Here is a 21,918-nt window from a genome sequence, read left to right as displayed (position 1 = left end):
TTAACTAGTAGGCGTGCAATGCACCAATAAAATTAATAAAATGATTAAAATATAAAAAAGGGAAGAAAATGGAACTATATAGACTCAGATTAAGCCTGGTTTAAAATGAAATCCATTTAGAGAACTATTAGTTTGATCATGCAATTCATATGCTCTCTGCATTAGCTGGTATACAACACTATAATTAGTTGAGAGGGTCAATTGTATTGTCAAGTTAATATGAGCAATCATCATAGGCTCAACAACATTAGTACAATTTGTTCAGTGTAAATCAATGATGTCTTTTATTTCAAACGGTAATGTTAATGTTATACAATTCAAAATTTTCAAATACAGCTAAGTTGGTGTGTGTAAATCAACAACGTAATTTCTTTTATTTCAGATGGTTTATACATCGTCTTAGAATCAAGGTTACGATACAAAAACTTCAAATATAGCCAATTTACTCCCCAAACACTCACTGGGAAGTTATTTTTAAGGCTGCTTGGAAGCATCCTTTGGTTCCTGTTTTGCTGACATAGCCGCAGTCGCTGCTGCTGTCATGGCAGCTGCCGCTGTTGCTGCGCCCATCTTTACACCACCTGCAGCCTTCATTACACCGGCTATTTTTGCAAATGCTGCTACTCCTCCTACAAGTATAGCCCTCAGCGCAACTGTCGGTTTAATGGCCATATGTTTTTTTGCTATCTGCAATATCCAACACCATTAGATTTGAATTGTTGTGCATTCCACACCAAACTAGGTATAGATGGTAGGCCAGATTACATTACAGGGGCATTTAATTTAGGTCAGAAAAAGAAGCCTTTTAGTAACAAGAGATTGTACAGGCCATAAACACTTTGAAGATCATATACCTAGGCTTAGGAGGTAGGGGTGTAAACCCGGAGCGGGTTCCCGGGTATTGGGTAAAAACAGGGAACCGGCTCCAGGACCCCGGGTTTTCCGTTTTAGACACCCGGTCCCGGACCCGGGTACCCCGGGTAAGGGTACCCGGTTTTACCCGGATAACCCGGGTATCCGGTCCGGGTGGTATAAAACAAACAAAATAACCGTTCTAGTCCATCAAAAATAAATAAATACAACAGTATTCCACTTAAACGGCATAAGTCATGCTACCATAAAACAAATGCAAACAGGCATCCCAAAACAAATGCAAACTGCCCATAAAATTTACCGAAGTACAAGATAACTTCGGTGAATTTCCCAAGAAAATCCGAAAGAAAGACAATGCTGCATAAATATAAAATGAAAAAATATATAAGTACAAGATAACTTCGGGAGATTTCCAAAGAAAATCCGAAAGAAAGATAATGCTGCACAAATATAAAATGAAAAGCAAAATAAAGAAAACAAGAATAAAATGCCCAGAATCACTCCATGCAATAGGCAGTATCCATATTGAGTCTGCAGGAATTGTCTTTGAGATTCTTTAATTTTCTGTTCTTTTCTTTTTTCTGTTTCTTTTTTTGGGTCTTGAAACACACAGAGAATTGAGGAATATATAATTGTCTCTGGTTTGTAAAAGTAGTCCTAATGAACCAAAGAGACACAGAGAAAGAGAGACCACCATGCCAATATAACCCAAATTGTCTTAATCAAAATCTCTCATCTCATCAAGATAATCAAAATTTTGTGCAGTATGAAGCAAAGAGAATGTGATTATGGTGTCTCAAAGGCCCGAATAAAATTGAGCACCCAGATGGATTTGTTTCAAATACCATGATTTGGCGGTTTGGAATGACTACATACACAAAAAGGTTCAATTCTAATAAATATCAAGCACATACCAATGCTCATTACTATATTACAAAAGCATATAAGTAAACCAATTAATAAGAGTCTAGAACAGGAAGGGATTGCAACTGAATTAAACGAAGGATTCATACTGTATCTTCCCTCACAACGACACGACCTAACTAAAATGGGAGATCTGACTTGGAGGAAACATCTGCTTTCATCTCTTGGTATTTTCTTTCTATCTCTGAGACTCTGAGCGTAGATCTAGATGATACCACATCTTTATATTTCGGCCAAATCCCTTAATCCCATCTAAATTTCGGCCACCAATATCAAAACCTAACAAAAATCAAAACACCCAGTCACTAAACAAATCAAAACACCCGGTCCCTAAACAAACAGAGAAAGATGAAGAAGAATGAAGAATGAAGAACTAAGAACAAAGTCGGTTACCTGATTCAATCTCCCGGATCCGTAGGCGACGAGTCGGTGAGTGGCGAAGGAGAAGAGTGAGCCGGCGAAGTGACCGAACGCCGAACGCCGAACGCCGTGAGTCCGTGAGTGTCCCCTGTCCGTGTGAGTGAGTGACCGTGTCGAGTGAGAAGTGAGATTGTGAGGACTGAAGAGAACGGCGGCTTGGGGGAAAACCAGAAAAAGTAGGGCAACAATTTTTTTTACTAAAAAGACGAAAAAACCCCTTCCTATTTAAGTTCCTAAGCATGTAATTCAAGGGTAAGTAGGTAAATTTATTTTTTTAAGGGCTGAACCTACCCGGATCCGGGTACCTCGGGTATACCCGGAGTTTTTGTAAATAAAAACCTGGCTTCGGCTCCGGGTACCGGGTATCCCGGAGTCGGGTACCCGGGTTCCAACCGGGTTTCCCGATTTCCCAGAGCCGGTCAATGCCCGGATCCGGTTTCCCGGCCGGTTTTATCCGGTCCAGATTTACACCCCTATCAGTAGGTCCCAAAAATAAAACAGGAATTGTCATTGTCATCCTCGAATATATGTTGGAATCAAACAGGCCTGGGACTTTGAATCTTATTGTACAAAAAAATAATCATAGACGTAAAGATCTAAGTTATAGAGGACCGATGGGGTCATCATAGGTCATCAAAACAGGGCAGCATTCAAGGTTTATAGGAGGTTCAAGTTAAAGGCAAAAATATATTAAGCTGGTGTTGTCACCTTTCTCTTACCTGCCTTCTTATCGATGCATTAAAGTAAATGATATTATCTCCAACAAACCTAGGTACATCCTGCTTATGTAGGTCATAGAACCATCAAAAAGTGAATTTGGAATGGGCTTGACCTCCAACTCCACTTCAACGCCCCTTTTACATGCCAACCAAATCAACCTAAATGGCATATTCTCACCAATTCTCCTGCCCAGTTTTAGTAAATTTCACATTCTTTAGCCAAACCGATTTAAGGTATTCGACCACCAAACTATAATGTCTGAATGCAATATCAAATCCAAGGGCCCCATGCAACTAAATGCAGCCTTCATGGTCAACCATGCTATTGAGATAGATGAAATTCAAAAATTCACAAACCCCATCCATTTGTGTCAAAAATTTCACATCCTGCATAATCAGTCTACATACACCTTTATATACCATCCCATACTACCACCCCACACTGTTATGAAGCCTCCATATTTAGGTTCCTGAAAAATCACAAAATCTCTTCTTGCTAAAAATCTGATAGCATCTCATCAGCAGTTCTTCTCTTGAGATAAAAAGAAAATAATTCGGAAGGCTATGGTGTTGACCGTTAAAAGTGGTTAACAACCCCTTCTTCTCCTCCCATTTCTGATCTTTCAACTTAATACATTCCTGCATTATAATCATAACTGGAGAATAACTTATTACCTCCTCTAATTCTACATCATAGTTATAACTGGAGAATAGCATCAGGTATACCATGGCAATCAACTGGGAATCATTCAGTGGAGAACCTAATGACCCATGATAACAGACACCAACAAACCAAACCAAGAAATAGCATAGAAGGAGAGGAACAAAATCTCTAAAAACTTGGCTGGGTACACCATGGAAATTAGCTCGGAATCAGCACTGGAGAATCTTTTTAATAAGTAATCAAGATATCCTTAAAAGTGAAAGGGGCCCTTGTACACAATAAGTACACAAGAGAATCATGATAACTAATCGCCAAAGGAGAAACATAAGCAGCTGTTCAGAGATACAAAGTGTTGAAAAATAAAGACTTAATCTTTTCTAAAGTCCTATCATGGTCCTCAAAACTCTTATCATTTATTTCCTTCCATAGACACCACAAAATGCAAGAGGGCACCATCTCCCACACAGTAGTGCTTCGAGTACTGCCGGTAGTCTACCAACAAGCATACAAATCGACTACTAATCTAGGCATAACCTAAGACAACCCAAATCGATTGAAGAAAACATTCCAAATGGCACAAGCAACCTCACAACGAAAAATAAGAATGGTCCACAGATTCACCATCTTTTTGCACATATAACACCAATCAACCACGATGACACACCGCTTCCGGAGATTGTCAATGGTAAAGATCTTACCTAGAGCCGCCGACCACATAAAAAGGCCACTCTCAACGAAACCTTAGTCCTCCAAACACTCTTCCAAGGGTAATAGAAATCATCATGACAACTCATAACCCTGTAGAAAGATTTAACACCAAACAACCTTCTTTTTGAAGGGATCCACCACAACTTGTCTCCCCCTTCCCTTCTCATTCTTTCTATTTTATAAGTAATGATGCAACTTTATTGCGAAAGCGTAAGATGCCCCTACATATACTGACAGTATACAATAAAGCTCTTAAAAACCCATAACCCAAAAACAGCAAAACGACCCGCCAACACCAAAACCCATGTGAAACTCAAATCCCAAAAAACAGTTGAAACCCCCATCAAACATCCAAACCTACCCCGAAAGCACCCCAACCTAACAAACCCCCAAAAACCCACTAGAAACCCCGAACAACCCTCCAAAAAAAACACCCACAAACCCAAGACCCAAAACCCACATGAGAAACCCAAAACCCGAGCCAACGGAGGTCGAAATAAAAGGCAAACCCAAAATACAAAGAAAAAGCCAGAGCTACAGCCTACAAGGAAAAAAAAAACTGCAATGGCGGACACGCGTGGTGCCACACGTATCGGAGCGACGTAGAATATGCCGAAGAAGCCATCGGAGGGGCGCGTGCGCAGTGAAAAATCTCAAACACTATAGACCTAACTCCCAAGCTTCAGAAACTCCCCTGGCCACCGTTCTTGCACTAACGGCGGGGTAGAGCCAAAACACGACAGAGAGTCACTCGTTGAGGCATGTGCAAGGGGAAAAGGTCCCAAACACTGTAGATCTACATCCCAAGATGTAAAAAAACCAATCAACCATGCACATCAGCGCAACAGCCATCCACAAAACTGACGTCGACGATTAAAACCAAAACAAGCCGATGAGGCCTCGGGCGAGGGTGTGCGCACGAAAGACGACCCAACTACCGTAGATCTACTCCCAAGATGTAGAGAAACTCAAAACTAAAAGACCAAAAAGAAGAAGAAAAAACACTATAGGACCTAGATTGGATGGGCTCCTCCCTCCTCAGTAGACGTTATCAGAGAAGAGACCTAAGGGTTTTTTGTTGAGAGAGAGAGAGAGAGAGTAAATACATCTTAAAGAACAAGGCAAAGACATCCACCTCTCAATCCTAAGCCGCTCTAACAAAGCTTACGTTTCATTGAATGGCACCTCCAGAAAATTCCATGAGGGCTGCCATTGGAGCATCCTTTGAGCGAGCAATACTAAATAAAACTGGAAATACATCCTCTTAAGGGTCATATCCGCACACCAAAGATCATGCTAAAATATAACCTTGGAACCATCTCCCACCTAAAATCTAGTGTGACTACAAAACTTATCCCATAAAATGGGACATATCAAACCACATCCCCACAAAGAAGCCAAACAACAATCACCCACTCACAATAGCTGAAATCATCCTACCCAACATCTCCATCACTATGACAAACAACAAAGGAGACAGAGGGTCCCCTTGCCTCAAGCCATGAGAGCTGCTAAGAAGCGTGTGGAAGAGCCGTTCACCAAAACCGAGAAATGCACTGATAAAATACAATGAGCTTCTCATGAGCACCACTTCCCCCCAAATCCGCATCTTCTCAGCATATACAACAGAAAATCCCAACTAACATGATCATAAGCTTTTTCTAAATCCATTTTACAAATAAACCCCGATTCTCCAGATCCCACTCTGTCATCAAGGCATTCATTGGCAATAAAAATAAGATCTAGAATCCCCCTACCTCGGATGAATGCATCATATGACTTAGAGATGATCTTCTCCAACACAATCTTAAGCTTGTTCGCTAGAATCTTAGCAATAATCTTGTAAATGCTACCCACCAAACTAATCAGGTGAAAATCTTTAGGTCGACAGCCTTAGAGATCTTCGAAATGGGGACAAGGAACGTAGCATTAAGGCTTATCTCAAACTTACCACTAGCATGGAACTCATGAAAGACCTTCATGATGTCCTCCTTCAAAACAACCCAACAAGCTTGGAAGAAAGTCATAAAGTAACCACCCATGTCACCATTTATTGCTTTCACAACTTCCCACACCTCTCTTTTCTCGAACTCCCTCTCCAACCAACTAGCCTCAGCCTCATCAATAGAGTCAAAGGAAAGATTGTCCACCATAGGACTCCATCTGGATTGCTTGGTAAACAACTTCTTCTAAAACTGGACAATGTGCTCATTGAACTCCGATTGGTTGGTAGAAATTATGCCATCAATCAACAAAGAGTCAATGGTGTTCCTTCTTCTGTTGGAGTTAGCCATTATGTGAAAAAACTTCGTGCACATGTCACCCTCCTTGAGCCACAAAACCCTAGATTTCTGCCTCCAACTCACCTCCATGAGAGTAGACCTTTCTAACTCGTTAACGATTTTTGCCTTCTTCATTTTCTTCTCAACGCCTAAGGCCCTTTCTTCTTCAATGACATCAACAACATGTAACTCATCTAGAAGAATCTTCTTCTTCCTTTCTACATTGCCAAAAACCTCCTATTCCATCTCTTTCTAAGCCGTGAGTTTGATAACTAAATGAAGCCAGGAAAGCCTTGAAAAAGATAAGAGTCCCACCACTGCTTCACCCTGTCCACAAAACCCTTAGATTATAAGCCACATTTTCAAATTTGAAGGGCCTACTACCCCTATGAAAGTTACCACAATCAAGGAGGATTGGGAAGTGATCCAAACAAAGTCTAGGAAACCTCCTCCGTGACACGCTAGGAAAATGGGCTTCCCACTCTTGAGAGACCAAGAATCTATTAATTCTTTTTCTTTTCTTTTTTTTTGATAGGTAAGAAATCAATTTTATATAAAAAGCATAAGGCGCCCCTTAGTACACTGGTAGTATACAGAGAAAACACCTATCTAGAAATAGAAAAGTAGGAATCTATCAATTCTAAATGAAGAGGAATTATTCGACCAAGTAAAAGTATCGCCTACAAGAGGGAGGTCCATCAAGCCCTACTCTAAAATGAAATCAGAAAACTCCACCATAGCTAGCCATAAACAGATATCGCCCGATCTCTCATTAGGGAATCTGGTAACGTTAAAATCAACCCCAATGCACCAAGGCAAATTCCACCAACTGAGTAAACCAGCCAACTCATCCCAAATGAGCCTTCTATCCCTATCGGAATTAGGGCCATAAACACCCGCAAAAGCCCAAGTGAAATGATCCTCGATAGTTCTAAAAGTGACCGCCAAGAACCAACCCCCCACACACTCGTTGATTTTCTCCACGACCCTCATATCCCACATAATCAAAACACTTCCTAAGGCCTCTCTATAATCTAAGCACCAATCCACATGATGGCAACCCCACCAACTACGCAAACACTACGAGACATGACTTTGCGCATAGTTTCTTGGAAACAAACAATGTCAACCTTCCATTCTCTGAGTAAGTTTTTCGCCCTCAGGCATTTATTCCCTTCATTCAACCCTCTCATATTCCATGACAAAAGTTTAGGCTTCATAAAAAAACTGCTAACCCCTTATTCATACCTTTACGATAGCTTGAGCTCTCGCCTTTTGAATCGTAATTTATGCATCACTCTAATATTTTTAATTCCCTATTCCATTTATTCCTTTGTTTAGAACTAGAGGTTGAGCCCTGCTGACGACGAGTTTCAATTTCAATAGCTGTTAGAAGAGCCAAAAACTGCTCCTCAAAACCCACACAACAAATCCCCACAACCATATGGATTTCCTTCACTCTTTGTACCACCCAAGTTGAGCACTCAAAACTTGAGCCACCAGAGTTCCCCAACACAACAAGGGGATAGGAATTTAGAGGGGTGTAGAGAGAGGCTTCGAACCCATTGAAAACATCCACAACTCCATTTCCCTAGTCACACCTCAAATCCATCCCCTCCAAAGCACTCATAGCAAAGCCACCCCCCATCCCCATGGGAAATAAATGGTCAGGGGATGTGAAACCCAGCTGGCATCCCCCACCCAGATACTCAACCGTGACCTTATCGCATTGAGCAAGCCAACTATTTATCTCGTCAGCAGCTGCTAAAGGTGGTGGAAGGAGAAAGCCCTAAACCCCACCCAACACAAAATTGAGAAAATGAACTTTCACATCATCTAATATGAAAACATCCATGAATCTCTAGTCTCTACTGAATTTGATCACGGCTGTAATAAATTGTATACATGCAAATGCTATTGAGGCTTTAAGAAATTGACTACAACATAAGAAAATAGTACTTGGAATTACTACTTAGAGGTTAAACATATCGCACCAATCAATTTCGCAACTAATGGCGGATACCTTAATTGCATCATTTTCTAAATTTTCCAACATAACTCCAAAAGCAGTGCAAAATCTATCTCCAATCCCACATAGTCATGGTCAAGTTTCATTAACTCTTACCGAAGAAACCTTTGGGATTCGCCAGGGCCTATTTCGTCCCAAATTCAACCCAACTCAACTCAACTCAACCCAACTCAACCCACCTCAACCAGCGAGAAAAGCAGGAAGCAGAAGCCCACAATCCAAATAATCAACACAACCCACAGGAATTAACCACATCTGGACATAGATCAATAAACCCACGGAAATCTACACAACCCAACTCAACCCACTTCAACCACACAAGAATTACACCATGAAACAATATATCTCATCAGGAATAGAAACAGATTAGTTTTTGAAGAGAAAACTCATCAACCGTCCTCGTCAGTCGTCAGCGGCGTACCTGGCGGTGTGTGGTGGTTGTGGCTCGAGAGCGAGAGAGCTGGGGCTTGAAATTTAGGGGCTACGAGCGGCAGCGTCGCACGTCAATTGCTGCTTGAAATTCCAGCTTGGACGAGCGGGGGGCGTCGGGGAGGGGGAAATTTGGGGGGAAATGGCTTTTAGAGAGAATGAATTTTCAATTTGGGGGGCGAAGGACAAAAAGGAGTTCCTCTGTCCAATTTATGTCAATATATAAAAATAACGTGTCTTTAAATACGTACTTTTTGATGCATACGCTTTTTTTTCAATAAAATTTATTTCCATTCGGTTATTATTATTATTAAAAAAATACGTACTTTTTCTCACAACGCGAAAAAGTGAATATTAGATTAAATTTTTGGGTTAAATACTTTGACCCATCTGATTTAACAATTTTATTTTTTTCTACCTTAATAATAAGTTTCATTTTTTATTGTAAATAATACATCAACGAAAATGGTGCTTTAATTCGACTTCCCTAAAAAAATTGATAAAAGTTCACGTTATCACCCTTAAAAATAAACACGTGTCCTATGTTTCATTAAAAATAAAATTAAAAAATTGAAAATTATAAAAACAATTAAAAAAAAAAAGATGGCTCGAGCCATCTCATGGCCAGTCTTAATTTTTTTTTTTTTTTAATATTTGTACTTTTTTAATTTTATTCTTAATGGGACATATGACATGTGTCTATTTTCTTTAGGGTGTTGATATGGACTTCCGTTAATTTTTGGAAGAAAGTTGGACGGAGGTATTATCTTCGTTTTTAGTCATAAATGATGTATTATCTACGATATAAAATGAAACTTAGGTGGAAAAAAAAAATGGAATTAAACCACAAGGGGTAGGGATGTGTGTGAACCAAGCTGAGTCGAGTTTTGCATGTTCGGACTCAGCACGACAAATTTGTATCGAGTTTGAGCTCGGTGAAATTTTCAAACCATATGTTTGAGCTCGGCTCATTGCTTTCTCGAGGGGTTTGAACTCGACAAGTATTTATCAAATAAAATAGCTCGAGCTCATTTAAATTTTCTATTGTTTTTTGAAACCCCGACGCTTAGGGTTTAGAGGCTTGAGAGGTTAAGCTTCAAGAAATGAGAAGTTGAATGGTTGAAAGTTAGGGTAAGAGATGCATCTACAATAAAGATTAAAGCTAGTAACATGATGGTTGAGGAGCTATATGGGGAAGAGGAGATATCAGACTTGGTAACCGTGCATTTCACGAGCTGAGTCGAGCTTCCACGAGCTTTGTTCGTGAGCCTACCCCGAGCCAAGCCGAGTATTGACATGTTCAGCTCGTTTATTAAACGAGCTTAAAAAAATGTTCCAGTTATATTTGTTTAATAAATGAACGAATCCCGAACCGAGCTAATCTAAGTATGTTTACAAGTAACTCTATTTACTTAGAGTATTCTTAGCAGTCTCACCAAGGCAATTTAGTGAAAGCACACAAAAATACACTCTAACAAACTCACTACTCTAAACAAAAAGTTTTGGTGAGTGAACAGTACTCACCAACAATAGTGAGTACTATTTACTCGCCAAATTATTAAAATATCGTTAAATTCGTTTTCTCTCTCCCTTATCTTCGATCATCTCCTTTGTAATGTTAATTGCTGAGTAATGGCTTGATTAGAAAATTGGTGAAAAAACTCAAGTATATTCTTGAATCTTACAGTTTTTGAGGTATTTGGTCGTTTTAATTAGTTGTGTGACTTTTTCCTATGTTTTCTTAGCATCCAAATAGAAATGTTATGAATTTTAATATGAGAGCACATTTTCATATTCACAAATATGACTTTTTAATTAGTTGTGTGACTTTTTCCTATGTTTTCTTAGCATCCAAATAGAAATGTTATGAATTTTAATATGAGAGCACATTTTCATATTCACAAATATGACTATTAGAATATATATATATATATATATATATATATATATATATATATATAAAGACCAATATGAGAAGATAAACATTAAAAAAAGATTATAGAAAAAAAAAAAAGAAATTTGGAAAAAAATATTATTTAAATGAAATAGTGATAATAGATAACGAAAATCGTGGGACTGCTAGGAGTATTTAAAAAAAAAACTGATGACTAAAATAAAGAAAAGAGATTTTTAACAAGTAAAATTTGATGAAGCTATTAAAAATGCTTTTAAAGCCGAAAGTCAAAGGTATTTAATCCTAAAATTTAATCAAAATAAAATTTATTAAAAAATAGCGGATGCATAAAGGAGTAAGTATGTAGACACATGTTATTTTGATGAGGAGTGATACAAAAACACCCAATACACTCAGACTCTCACATAAGGTGGGACCCACATAATGTGTATGGAGTTTTTTTTTTTTTTTTTTTTTTTTTTTTTTTTTTTTTTTTCATCTATTTCCAATTTTTAATTGACATAAATTGGACAGAAGAACTTCGATCTAGGGGTGTAAACGAGCCGATCCTGAGTGGGTATTGCATGTCCGGGATCGACTCGTTTAAGTAACAGTAGAGCTCGAGCTCGACATGAACTGAAAAATCCTGTGCGAGACCGGATCGTGTAGGAAAATATGTTGTTCCGAGTTCGAGCTCGGCCCATTTCACAATTCAAAATGATTGACTTTAGCATAAAAAAAATAAAAAAAATAAAATTAAATCACGAAATTTCAAATAATGTGCAAATTGCACGTATTAGGATTTTGCATTAAGCAATTGCCAATGAATCTAAAATCTGAATACAATTACAACTAAAGAAATAAAATAAAATAATTGTAAGACATTGTTAATGTTTTAACTTAATATAAGTTAGTTAGTTTTTATATTGACTATTAATTCGTTATATATATATATATATAATGATAATACTTTGTTTTTTTTTTTTTTTTTTAAAGTCGATTGATAATACTAATTAGATCATATCTAACGGTTATATAGTACAATGTTAAATCATATGATCTAAATTATAATAATAATTCATAACTCGTGAATTGTGATTATAATTAATATATAAGTAATTCCAATCCTAATAACTTAATTTGGGATTGTATGATCACATTATTATTATATATGAATAACATGATTAAGTTTCATAAGTGTTATTATATCATATGAATAACGTGAATTCATACTTACCGTAACTTACGTATGTAATCTATATATATAGTCATTGTATCTAAATATTACTGATAATTATTAAATACTTAAAATCATAAATCATACTTATTAAGTGTATGAGTGTATCTAACTAAGTATCTAAATAGTAAACCATTATATTAGTATGAATTTGTATACTATATCATATATAACACTATGTAGCTATAATTATATATGTCACTAATATGTATATATATTTATGATTATGAATTATGAATCATATCATATCACTTGATTTATGAGATTATCTATGAATCTATAATAAGTAATTAAGTATGATTATTATAAATTTATGAGTCATAAATCATAATTATCAAATTTAATCATAATTCATAACTACCTACTAATACTACTAATATTATATCATATGACTACCAATTAATTATTGATATTATTCACTTCTGTTATTTTATATACATATGACCAATTAATATATATTGACTAATAATTATTGTTATTTGTTACTTAATTTATGCTTACATAATACACATAGTATATTATTCATTAATATATATATATATATATATATATATACATGAGTCGAGTCTTAATAAACAAGTCGATTCTTATACGACCAGGTTTACGAGTTTTAGTCGATTCGAGCCGAATTTATACGAGTTTGCATCGATTATTAAAACGATTTTCGTGTTCACGAGTAGCTTATTTAATAATCGATTCGAGCACGAGTCGAGTTTATTCGAGTCGGTATTGAGTAAGCTCACGAGTAGCTCAGCTCGTTTATACCCTTACTAGTCGGATCCAACTCAAAGAAAAACTTTTTGTCCATCGTCCCCCAAATTCATTCTCTTTGGCCATTTCCCCCCCAAATTTCCCTTCCCCGCTAAGCCCTAATTTCCCCCTCCCCGTGTGACGCCCCCCGCTCGTCCAAGCCGGAATTTTAAGCAGCCACTGACGTGCGACGCTGCCGCTCGTAGCACCCAAATTTCAAGCCCCAGCTCTCTCACTCTCGAGCCACAACCACCACACACCGCCAGGTACACCGCCGACGATTGACAAGGACGGTTGATGAGTTTTCTCTTCAAAATCTGATGTGTTTCTATTCCTGATGAGCTATACTGTTTCATGTTGTAATTATTGTGTGGTTGAAGTGGGTTGAGTGGGTTGTGTATAGATTTCTGTGGGTTTGTTGATCTATGTCCAGATGTGGTTAATTCCCGTGGGTTGTGTTGATTATTTGGGTTGTGGGCTTATGCTTCCTGCTTTTCTCGCTGGTTGAGGTGGGTTGAGTTGGGTTTCATAGATCAATGATCTCATAGTCATGGGTTTTAGCAATGTTTTGTAGATCAATATAGTCATGTGTTTTTGCTATTTTTTTTTTTTTTTTGGTTGAAATGACCTCATTGAGTTTGCCCTGCCTAACTGTGTTTTCATTATCTTTCTTTTGCTGCTAAATTTGGGACGAAATAGGCCCTGGCGAATCCCAAAGGTTTCTTCGGTAAAAGTTAATGAAACTTGACCATGACTATGTGGGATTGGAGATGGATTTAGCGTTGCTTTTTTTGAGTTATGTTGGAAAATTTAGAAAATGATGCAATTAAGGTATCTGCCATTAGTTGCAAAATTAATCGCTGAGATATGTTTAACCTCTAAGTAGTAATTCCAAGTACCCTTTTCTTATGTTGTAGTCAATTTCTTAAATACTCAATAGCATTTGCATGTATGCAATTTATTACGGCCATGATCAAATTCAGTAGAGACTAGAGATTCATGAATGTATTCATATTAGATGATGTGAAAAGTTCATTTTCTTAATTTTACACCCCGTCCTCCTTTCTTTGCGATGCATTCTTACAATCTATCAGATTTAAAACAGTTATGTGGTTCATTAACTGATTAGTTATACTTTGATATGGATTTCTCGTTCACGTCTAACAGCAGTGACATCAAGATTAAATTTTGAACACGTGGCTTGAACGAGCAACGCCATCGTTTTTGTAAATTAGTAGTCAACAGTGCAGCAAGGTGCCCTCCCTCTCAAGTCTCAACCTTCTCACGTTCTCTTTTCATCTCTGGAGGGCGTCCACATTGCTTAGCAGAGACCCCTCAGACTCTGATTATCATACGCCGGCGAGTGACACGTAAAGAGAGATGGACCATTACTCGGGAGGAAGCTGGACTATGATCCCGCCCGTTGCGACCCATAGTAACACCTCTACACCCTCAAATCAGGACCACCTCTACCTCACTCACCAACAACAACAATTTCAACTCCAACAACAACAAATTCAACAACAACGTATGCTTCAACAACAACAGCAACAACAACAGCAACAACAACAGCACCATCAACATCAATCACTGGCCTCTCACTTCCACCTCTTACATGTACCCAATCAAAACCCTAATAATATATATATGTGTGTATATGCTATGTATCAATTTTTTTTTGTTTAATGTGGGTTACAGATGGTGGAGAATTTAGCGGAAGTGATTGAGCATGGAACTAGGGATCAACAATCAGATGCATTGGTATATATATATATATATTTTTTTTGATAATTTCCCAATATACCACTTTTTTATTGTTTGCTTTAATTTTGGGGGTTTGATTTTTGTTTCATTGGTTTTTTTTTTTTTGAAGGTAAGTGATTTGAACAACCACTTTGAGACGTGCCAGCATCTGTTAAATTCGATATCGGGTTCAATAAACACCAAGGCTATGGTAATTGCTAACTCCTCCTCATTACCTTGTTAAGCTATATCTTTTTTTTTCAATGCGAATATCCAACTTTCAAATTAGTCGGGTGTTGTGCGCTTTAGATGTTATGGGCGTTTAGAGCATACAAACCCATTGTTTGAAAGTTTGGGATACCATAGTTGAACCATTGATGTGTTTCTAAATCAGATTCACAATCAAATATGTTGAATTCTTCCATTTTCACATGAATATACAAGGATGGCCTTGTTTCATAATCATTTTGCACATAAAGGTTCCCACGGAGGTCGCCTAATGACTTGTGCTTTCTTGATTGTTGACTGTCTTTTGTATGATTCCGAAAATTTCTGGGTATTGTTTTGTAACGACCCAGGAAAAGCGCTTGTCACCATTGCGCTATCATTTCAAAAGAACTAATCAAGTAACAATTGGAGTTTGATAGTCACTTGTAAAGGTTATTCTCACCTAGTAAGGAACTAATGTGAGATTTAGTACTCATGATCACCTTTATAATCAATTCACTCAATATTTCATACAATTTACATGATACACCCAAACAATCATTGCAAGGATTTATTGATTCCTAAGAGCAAGACAATCCACCTACCCAATGTGGGAGTAACTTTTTGGGGTGTCACAATTTCTCCCACTCATATCCCTGATGTCCTCAAGGTCACACCATGCAATGCCTCAGCACCCTATGGTGTTACTAGATTTTTCTGATACCATTTGTAACGATTTAAGGAAAGCGCTTGCTACATCTGTGTTTTTACTCTAAAAGAACTAGTCAAGCTACAATTAAAACTCTATAGAATTGCTTATAAAGCCCAATCTCACCTAGTAAAGAACCAATGTGAGACTTACAATCTATGAGTACCTTTATAATCCATCGACTTAATGTGGGCAATCCACCTACCCAATGTGGAACTAACTTTCTAGAGTGTTACATGTGTGCAGACAGTTGAGGGTCAAAAGCGGAAGCTTGAGGAAACTGAGCAGTTGTTGAATCAGCGGAGGTTTGTATTGCCTGCATTTGAAATTTGTTTCGTTAAATGCTTTGTTTGCTCAACACCTGTCTGTTCTTAATATCATTACCAGGGATCTTATTGGGAAGTACAGAAGATCTGTTGAAGAGCTTATCAAGTCTAAGCCATAACTGCCTCTCACCCTTCAGATAGTAGTAACTAGTAAGTGATGGATTATGTGTATTTTATAATAGACATGTAACTTGCCTACTCTATTTCTTGTGAGTGGAACTCTTTGTTAAGCCTGTAAGAAATGACAAGACTTCATACTTATCCAAAAAAAGAAATGACAAGACTTCATGATTGGTTTGGGAAAGGATGTTGAGTGCTCACAGATAAACTACAGTTTGCATAATTCTAATAATGAAGTTGTTGACTTTCGTTCTGTTCAAAGTGAAGTATTATTATCATGTTCACTGATGCAGAATGCATGCTGGCCTAGATTGTAAATGCTTCATCCTTTCCAGCTTTTTCTCCACCTTAGTTGATGTCTGCATTATCTTGTCTGCTTGAGTATCACGGGATGGGTCTTACTCCAGTGTGAAGCTCTAATGTTTCAAATCCCAAGTTTTGTGCTGAAGTTTGAGAAGCAATTCTTTCTTTTTATTTGTTTGGTCTCCTTATGATTCGCTGTCTAGATTTTTCAGATAAAATTGTTTTCCATATATTTAAAATAAATAGTTTTCAGGCATAAAATTTTCCAAATTCTTTGAATTCTGAAACAGATATATCTTACTTGTTTGCTTGTTTATTTATTTTGCATTTGAGTCTACATTTAACTATTCAGAAACTGACAGGGGCTCCAAAATGGCTGACTGCTAGTTTAAAACCTTGCAGATAAATGACTTTTTTGAGGGATTTCATGGAATCTAGTCTCTTTCAGCACCCTCTTTATGTTTATATCAACATGCTACAAGCTCTTAACATGCTAATTTAATGTTCTTTTACACGGGTACTTAAATTTTGTTAGAAAGAAGTGATTAAAAAGAGTTAAGGAGCACACCAGGATTTAATTTTATTTTGCTGATCATTCTTGTGATAAACTCTGTCTTAGTGGTTTCTGTTATCTCCAATTAGTCTATCAGACCTGTAACTACTTGACTAATCCAATTTTGGCTAGTCATCCTGTTAGAAGAGTTATTAGGGTTTGTGAGCCATTAGGGTTTGGGGATATTTTGGTCGTTGTAATGTTCCCCTAAACCTATATATAAAATGTGTGGTAGGCTACTGTAACAGAACAATAGCCTCCACCTTTTCTGTCCAAACCATTCATACAAACTACAATATAATATCAGAGCCTTAGGGTTTAGATCCTTGGTTCTTTTGTTTTGTTGTCTTTGTTTTCTGCTCTTTTTCTCTTGGTTGAACCTCACGTCCTGCTGTTGGTGAGTCTCCCTCTAGTGGCAGCACTACCCGTGTGGGCATAGTGCCCACATGGGCAGTGCCTTGATGGAGCTTTAAAAGAGCTATTCATCGTGATCTGTTGAAAAAAAAAATTGTTTGTTCTTTGTCGTGGTGTAGTTGGTTATCATGTCAGTCTGTGGTAGTCAGTGATATATGTGGTGTGAAGGCGTTGCAATGGCTGTGTGCTATTGGGTGTGTGAGGTCCGCTCGAGTTGGTGGTCGTTGTGCCGTGCGCAGTGGTGCTTGGTGGTTTTTCATTGAAATCTGGAAATTATCGGTGATTTCTGAGTCTACGACAGCCTTTTGTGGCGTTTTGTGGCGCTATCTGCTCGTTTCGAACAAGGTTAGCATCTCTTTGGCAACATATGTGGTCTTTTGTGGTGTCCGTGCGTTGGTCCTTCAGGCAGTTCTATGGTGTTTACCGGCGACGTCTGGCCGTTACCGGTGGGTTTCGTGACTTTCCGGCAACTTTGTGGCATTTTCCAGCGCGGGGTGATAGTCTCCAGCGAGTTTCTGGTGGGTTTGTGGTGTTTAACGGTAGTTTTTGTGATTTCTGGCAGTTCTGTGGTGTTTTCCGGCGACGTCTGGCCCTTAACAGTCGTATCCGGTGGCTTTTTTTTTTTGTGTGTTTTTCGGTGATTTTTAGGCATTATTTGTGGCGTGGGTGGTTGTTGGTTGGCCCATCGGAGGTTGTAGTTGGTGTCGCTAGCGATATTTGGTTGTTGCCAGCAAGGTCTGATCGTCGCCAGCGTGTTTCCGGCGTGTTGTTGGAGAAGATGATCCCCGTTTGGTTACTGGTGGCATTTGTTCCTTAACTGGGTTAGGACATCCTCGTCTAGGGTTGGGGTAGCCTCAACCTCAACCTGGTTTTCTTCAGGATCCGGTTCCTAGACCGGTTCAGCCTCTTTTATCCCAGTTCAGAGGGTTTTGAAGCTGGTTCTTGTTATTTTTGGATGGTTTTCTTCAAGTTCCATCCGGTTCTTGCTGTTTGGTGACCGATTCAGCTTGTTTTCTTACCAGTTCAGTGGTTTTCAAACCGGTCCAGTGCCTTCTAGGGTTTGGGGGTATTTTGGTCATTATAATGTTCCCCTAAACCTATATATAAGATGTGTGGTAGGCTGCTGTAACAGAACAATAGCCTCCACCTTTTCTGTCCAAACTGTTCATACAAACTACAACACATCCAAATTAATTTAGAGTTCTTTAGTGTAATTTAATGCGGTACATTTCTTGTGAGATTCATCTGCTCTATAATATAATGAAGCTTTCAACAGTTTTATTCCACTAACATACGTTTGCAATCGGTTCTCCACTATCACTATGCTCTGCCATGTTTGGAGCACTGAGGCCTCTTCACCTTTATCAGAATGATAACTGATCAGAATGTTCATTGGTCATGTTTCATTTGCTCGCAAACTGTTGCTCAAGATACTGGGTACGGTTTCTTGTGATTAGACGTCAGATGTACAAGAGCAACATTACCTGTCTGTTCTTGCCAAGGAGTGTACCTTTTCTGCTGAATGTTGTCAACCAGCCTTGTTGGGGCATTTTGTTGGCAGACTCCTTCAGTTACATTATATCCTTTAGATTTTGCTAGATTTCCAGGTAGAAAATATGGTTAGGGTTATATACTTTTAAAATTTTCTGTCAATGTTTAAAACACTGACAGTTCATGTTTCTGAGGGATGTTTCATGGATAAACTCGTTTCTGATTTCAAATTCAGATAAGAGGTTAGGTTACGGAGAAACTATCTTGGCAAGATATATAATGTGTTTCTCCACCCCTCTTCGATCTTATGTGTGAATGATCATGTCTGACCAAATTGAAGTGGCTTTTGAATCTTTTTGATAATCTTTTTGGCTTCTTGATTTCAGGTCTAGTTGCTGTTGGAGCATAAAGTACACCACTCTCAAGTCTTAATGAAAGCCAGAGGTCCTGTAACTGTGGGATTAGATTGGTTTCTGTAGTTCTTTGTATAAAGTATTGTAATTGTTTTCGCTTATATATTGAGCATGTAGGACATCCCCATGAAAAAAACTCATTCCTTGATCCAATTTTAATGGGACTCTTTGGCGCCTTAAAAAGACTCCCCTATTTCTTCAGTTTATTGTGTCGATCATGTTTGCCAGAGAATAATGCATCATGCTAGGGCATGGAGAATTACCGAGGTCTCTGTTGGGATGAAGGCTCATTCTCTCACCGATTTGGAAGATGAATAAGAGCACCTTCTCACTAGTTTGGCAGAATAATTTTACTGATTTACGTGGTTTTTTACAATCACTTGTCCGAATTCTATCAAATTTAGACATAATTGTAGACATTTTTGATCCGTCTTGCAACAACACTAATATGGATTGTTCTTCATATGAATGGTCCAGAACTTAACATGACAAGCCTCTAAATAGTAGAAAAATGATATAGAGTATAATGGGTTTGAAGAAATTTCAGTAATCCAGTTTAATAGAGCATCATGTGTCATTCTACCACGTTAGAGACATGTATTTTTAATGAATAACAAAATTCTTCACCATTAAAGGTCTTAAAATCTATTTTCTTTCAAACACGAGATACAAGAATTCACAACATGTGCGTAGATTTTGCCCTAGAAATTTTGTCATTTTTGTAGCTTGTCTGGTTTGGTTTTCATGGAATCACCTTTTACCTTTGCATGTAATGGTTCACTTTTGCTCGGTACATAAATGTAAACGATGGGAATACATGTGTATTCATGTGAAGGATTATGTTATACATGTCTCTCAATTCTCAAAGGTTAGAAGGATACGTGACACTTTATTAGATTGAGTTAGAATAATTTTTTAAACATTTCTTTTAATTAGAAAAAAGTACACATATCTCATTCAAACTAACACATAAACATTTCTTTTAATTAGAAAAAAGTACACATATCTCATTCAAACTAACACATAATCTTCTTGTTCCCCCTTCCTATTCTTGAAAAAAAAATAAAAAAATTATTGACTTAACCATCAAAAGCTCCTCCGCTAGTACCACTCAGGTGGTTCTTTTCTTATTTTGCAAGTAACTCATCATCCAGTTCGACTATTCAAAAATATGCTTCACGAGGAGAAAAAAATAATAATAATAAAAAAAAAATCAGCGTTTGGCTCATTTTTTAGTTTCTTTAATTTCTTGGTGGTCAAATTAGAATACAATATAGGACAGCGATTAGAAGACATTAATCTAAGTTGCTTAAGGCATTAATCTATTAGGTCGACTACAACAGAATCCATTTCGCCTTGAGTTGCTTTAAAAACTTAAACAAGTGAATAATAAATAATATTTATTTCTATTTTATAGTTAAAATATCAGAATTATTTATATTTTTTAGTTAAAAGACCCTTCTTAACGAAAGTAACAGTGTACTGCACAGCCACCTCCGTCGCCGTCGGCGTAGGAGTCGGAAACGCAGCCGATATCTGACCGTACAAAACAAAAGCATGGCTTGCGCTGTATGCCGGAGCCAAAAAAGGAGGTGCTCGCCTGACTGCATTTTCGCGCCTTATTTTCCTCCCAGCAACGAATTTCAGTTCCAAACCGTGCGTAAAGTGTTCGGATTCCGCAACGTCGGCAAGATGATCGGTGACCTCGGCCAATTCCAGAGGGACGAAGCCATGAAATGTATCATTTACGAAGCAGAAACGCGTGCCCTTGACCCCGTCGGAGGCTCTTTTGCGATTGTAAATCATCTCAAACAGTCCATCCGGGAGACTGAGACCCATCTCATTCTCATTCGACACCAACTAGCAGTGTGTCGAGCTCGGCAATATCAACCCCAATTCTTTGATTTCTTGCAAGAAGATGTAAATATTGCGCATGATCATCATCAGGCCACGCACACTAATTCTTTGTCTTTGCACCAAGAACCCCATCAAGAACCACAACCAATGGACGTTGATGATCTTTTGCAACAACCATCTCAAGCCAATGATATCGGCCAGTCGAGTCAAAGAAATGATCAGACCCTCCAGTTCATGCCTCGAGAAAGACTCGACTTAAGGTTTGTACCATCAACGCACTTGTTCATATATATATATATATAAGCATTGCAAAAAAGTTTCGATTTTTTTTGGTTTTTATCAATTCATGAAGTGTAAAAATTTGCAGTGAAGAAGCCATGTACAATGCTCTCGTGAAAGCGCGTGAGGACTGTGATCCGTCCAGCCGCGTTTCTCAGCCTCGCAAGTTTTGACGTACAGTTGAAAGTTTACACGTAGCAGCAAGACATATATATAAAGATTAAAGAGTAGGAAGATTAATATTCCATCCAAACAAGCTCCATAAAAGAAAAGGTACAGCAGCTACTTTTTTTAGACTAACAAATCCTAACAGTTGAAAGTGTAGATCGAGTAGCAAATTAAGCTTATGATCATTTTGTTGTAATTACACTTAGCAGAATGAAGAATAGTATAGTAATGCTCTGTTTTTTTTTTTTTTTTTTTTTGTCTCATAATTACGAAGCGTTTAGAGTTTTAGTCTGAGAATTCTCTTGAAATATTGTTCCTCTCCTAAAGTTGCCAAATTAATGCTTTGAAAAATCAGAAATTCGTGTTGCTATTGATTTAGTTGCCATTAGTTCTCTGAATAGCGTGG

General features: G+C 37.9%; 3 protein-coding genes across 5 annotated transcripts; 2 read left to right on the top strand and 1 right to left on the bottom strand.

The window, feature by feature from the left end:
• Positions 1-351: 351 nt before the first annotated feature.
• On the bottom strand, positions 352-2,508 carry LOC133865031 (uncharacterized). 3 transcript variants are annotated; one of them, XM_062301500.1, is made up of 3 exons: positions 2,191-2,508; positions 1,913-2,076; positions 352-687 (listed from the first exon to the last, which is right to left on the bottom strand). In XM_062301500.1, exon 3 carries the CDS (start codon positions 670-672, stop codon positions 475-477), a length of 198 nt encoding a protein of 65 aa, XP_062157484.1. In that variant the 5' UTR covers positions 673-687; positions 1,913-2,076; positions 2,191-2,508; the 3' UTR covers positions 352-474. The 3 variants fall into 3 exon arrangements, with proteins under 3 accessions (XP_062157484.1, XP_062157481.1, XP_062157482.1); XM_062301497.1 differs by having other exon boundaries at positions 1,887-2,076; positions 2,191-2,494; XM_062301498.1 differs by lacking the exon at positions 1,913-2,076 and having other exon boundaries at positions 2,191-2,490.
• Positions 2,509-14,185: 11,677 nt separating this feature from the next.
• Positions 14,186-19,409, top strand: LOC133862338 (mediator of RNA polymerase II transcription subunit 9-like). Its single transcript, XM_062298125.1, has 6 exons — positions 14,186-14,546; positions 14,628-14,690; positions 14,803-14,883; positions 15,835-15,893; positions 15,976-16,064; positions 19,182-19,409. The coding sequence occupies exons 1-5, from the start codon at positions 14,310-14,312 to the stop codon at positions 16,031-16,033; spliced, it is 498 nt and encodes a 165-aa protein (XP_062154109.1). The 5' UTR covers positions 14,186-14,309; the 3' UTR covers positions 16,034-16,064; positions 19,182-19,409.
• Positions 19,410-20,716: 1,307 nt separating this feature from the next.
• LOC133863184 (LOB domain-containing protein 24-like) lies at positions 20,717-21,517 on the top strand. The gene is made up of 2 exons (XM_062299159.1): positions 20,717-21,325; positions 21,433-21,517. The coding sequence occupies exons 1-2, from the start codon at positions 20,766-20,768 to the stop codon at positions 21,515-21,517; spliced, it is 645 nt and encodes a 214-aa protein (XP_062155143.1). The 5' UTR covers positions 20,717-20,765.
• The last annotated feature ends 401 nt before the right edge of the window (positions 21,518-21,918 follow it).

Source organism: Alnus glutinosa, chromosome 3, assembly GCF_958979055.1.
Source record: "Alnus glutinosa chromosome 3, dhAlnGlut1.1, whole genome shotgun sequence".
Taxonomy (NCBI): Eukaryota; Viridiplantae; Streptophyta; class Magnoliopsida; order Fagales; family Betulaceae; genus Alnus; species Alnus glutinosa.
The sequence above is the reverse complement of the archived record's forward strand: the minus strand, read 5'-3'. Positions and strand labels throughout refer to the sequence as shown.

Bases quoted from the DNA above. Each gene is read 5' to 3' on its own strand.
- LOC133865031 (XM_062301500.1), bottom strand. From the start codon at position 672: ATGGCCATTAAACCGACAGTTGCGCTGAGGGCTATACTTGTAGGAGGA.
- LOC133862338 (XM_062298125.1), top strand. From the start codon at position 14,310: ATGGACCATTACTCGGGAGGAAGCTGGACTATGATCCCGCCCGTTGCG. The intron at 14,547-14,627 runs GTACCCAATCAA...TGTGGGTTACAG, and splicing joins CTCACTTCCACCTCTTACAT to ATGGTGGAGAATTTAGCGGA. The intron at 14,884-15,834 runs GTAATTGCTAAC...ACATGTGTGCAG, and splicing joins CAATAAACACCAAGGCTATG to ACAGTTGAGGGTCAAAAGCG.
- LOC133863184 (XM_062299159.1), top strand. From the start codon at position 20,766: ATGGCTTGCGCTGTATGCCGGAGCCAAAAAAGGAGGTGCTCGCCTGAC. The intron at 21,326-21,432 runs GTTTGTACCATC...AAAAATTTGCAG, and splicing joins CGAGAAAGACTCGACTTAAG to TGAAGAAGCCATGTACAATG.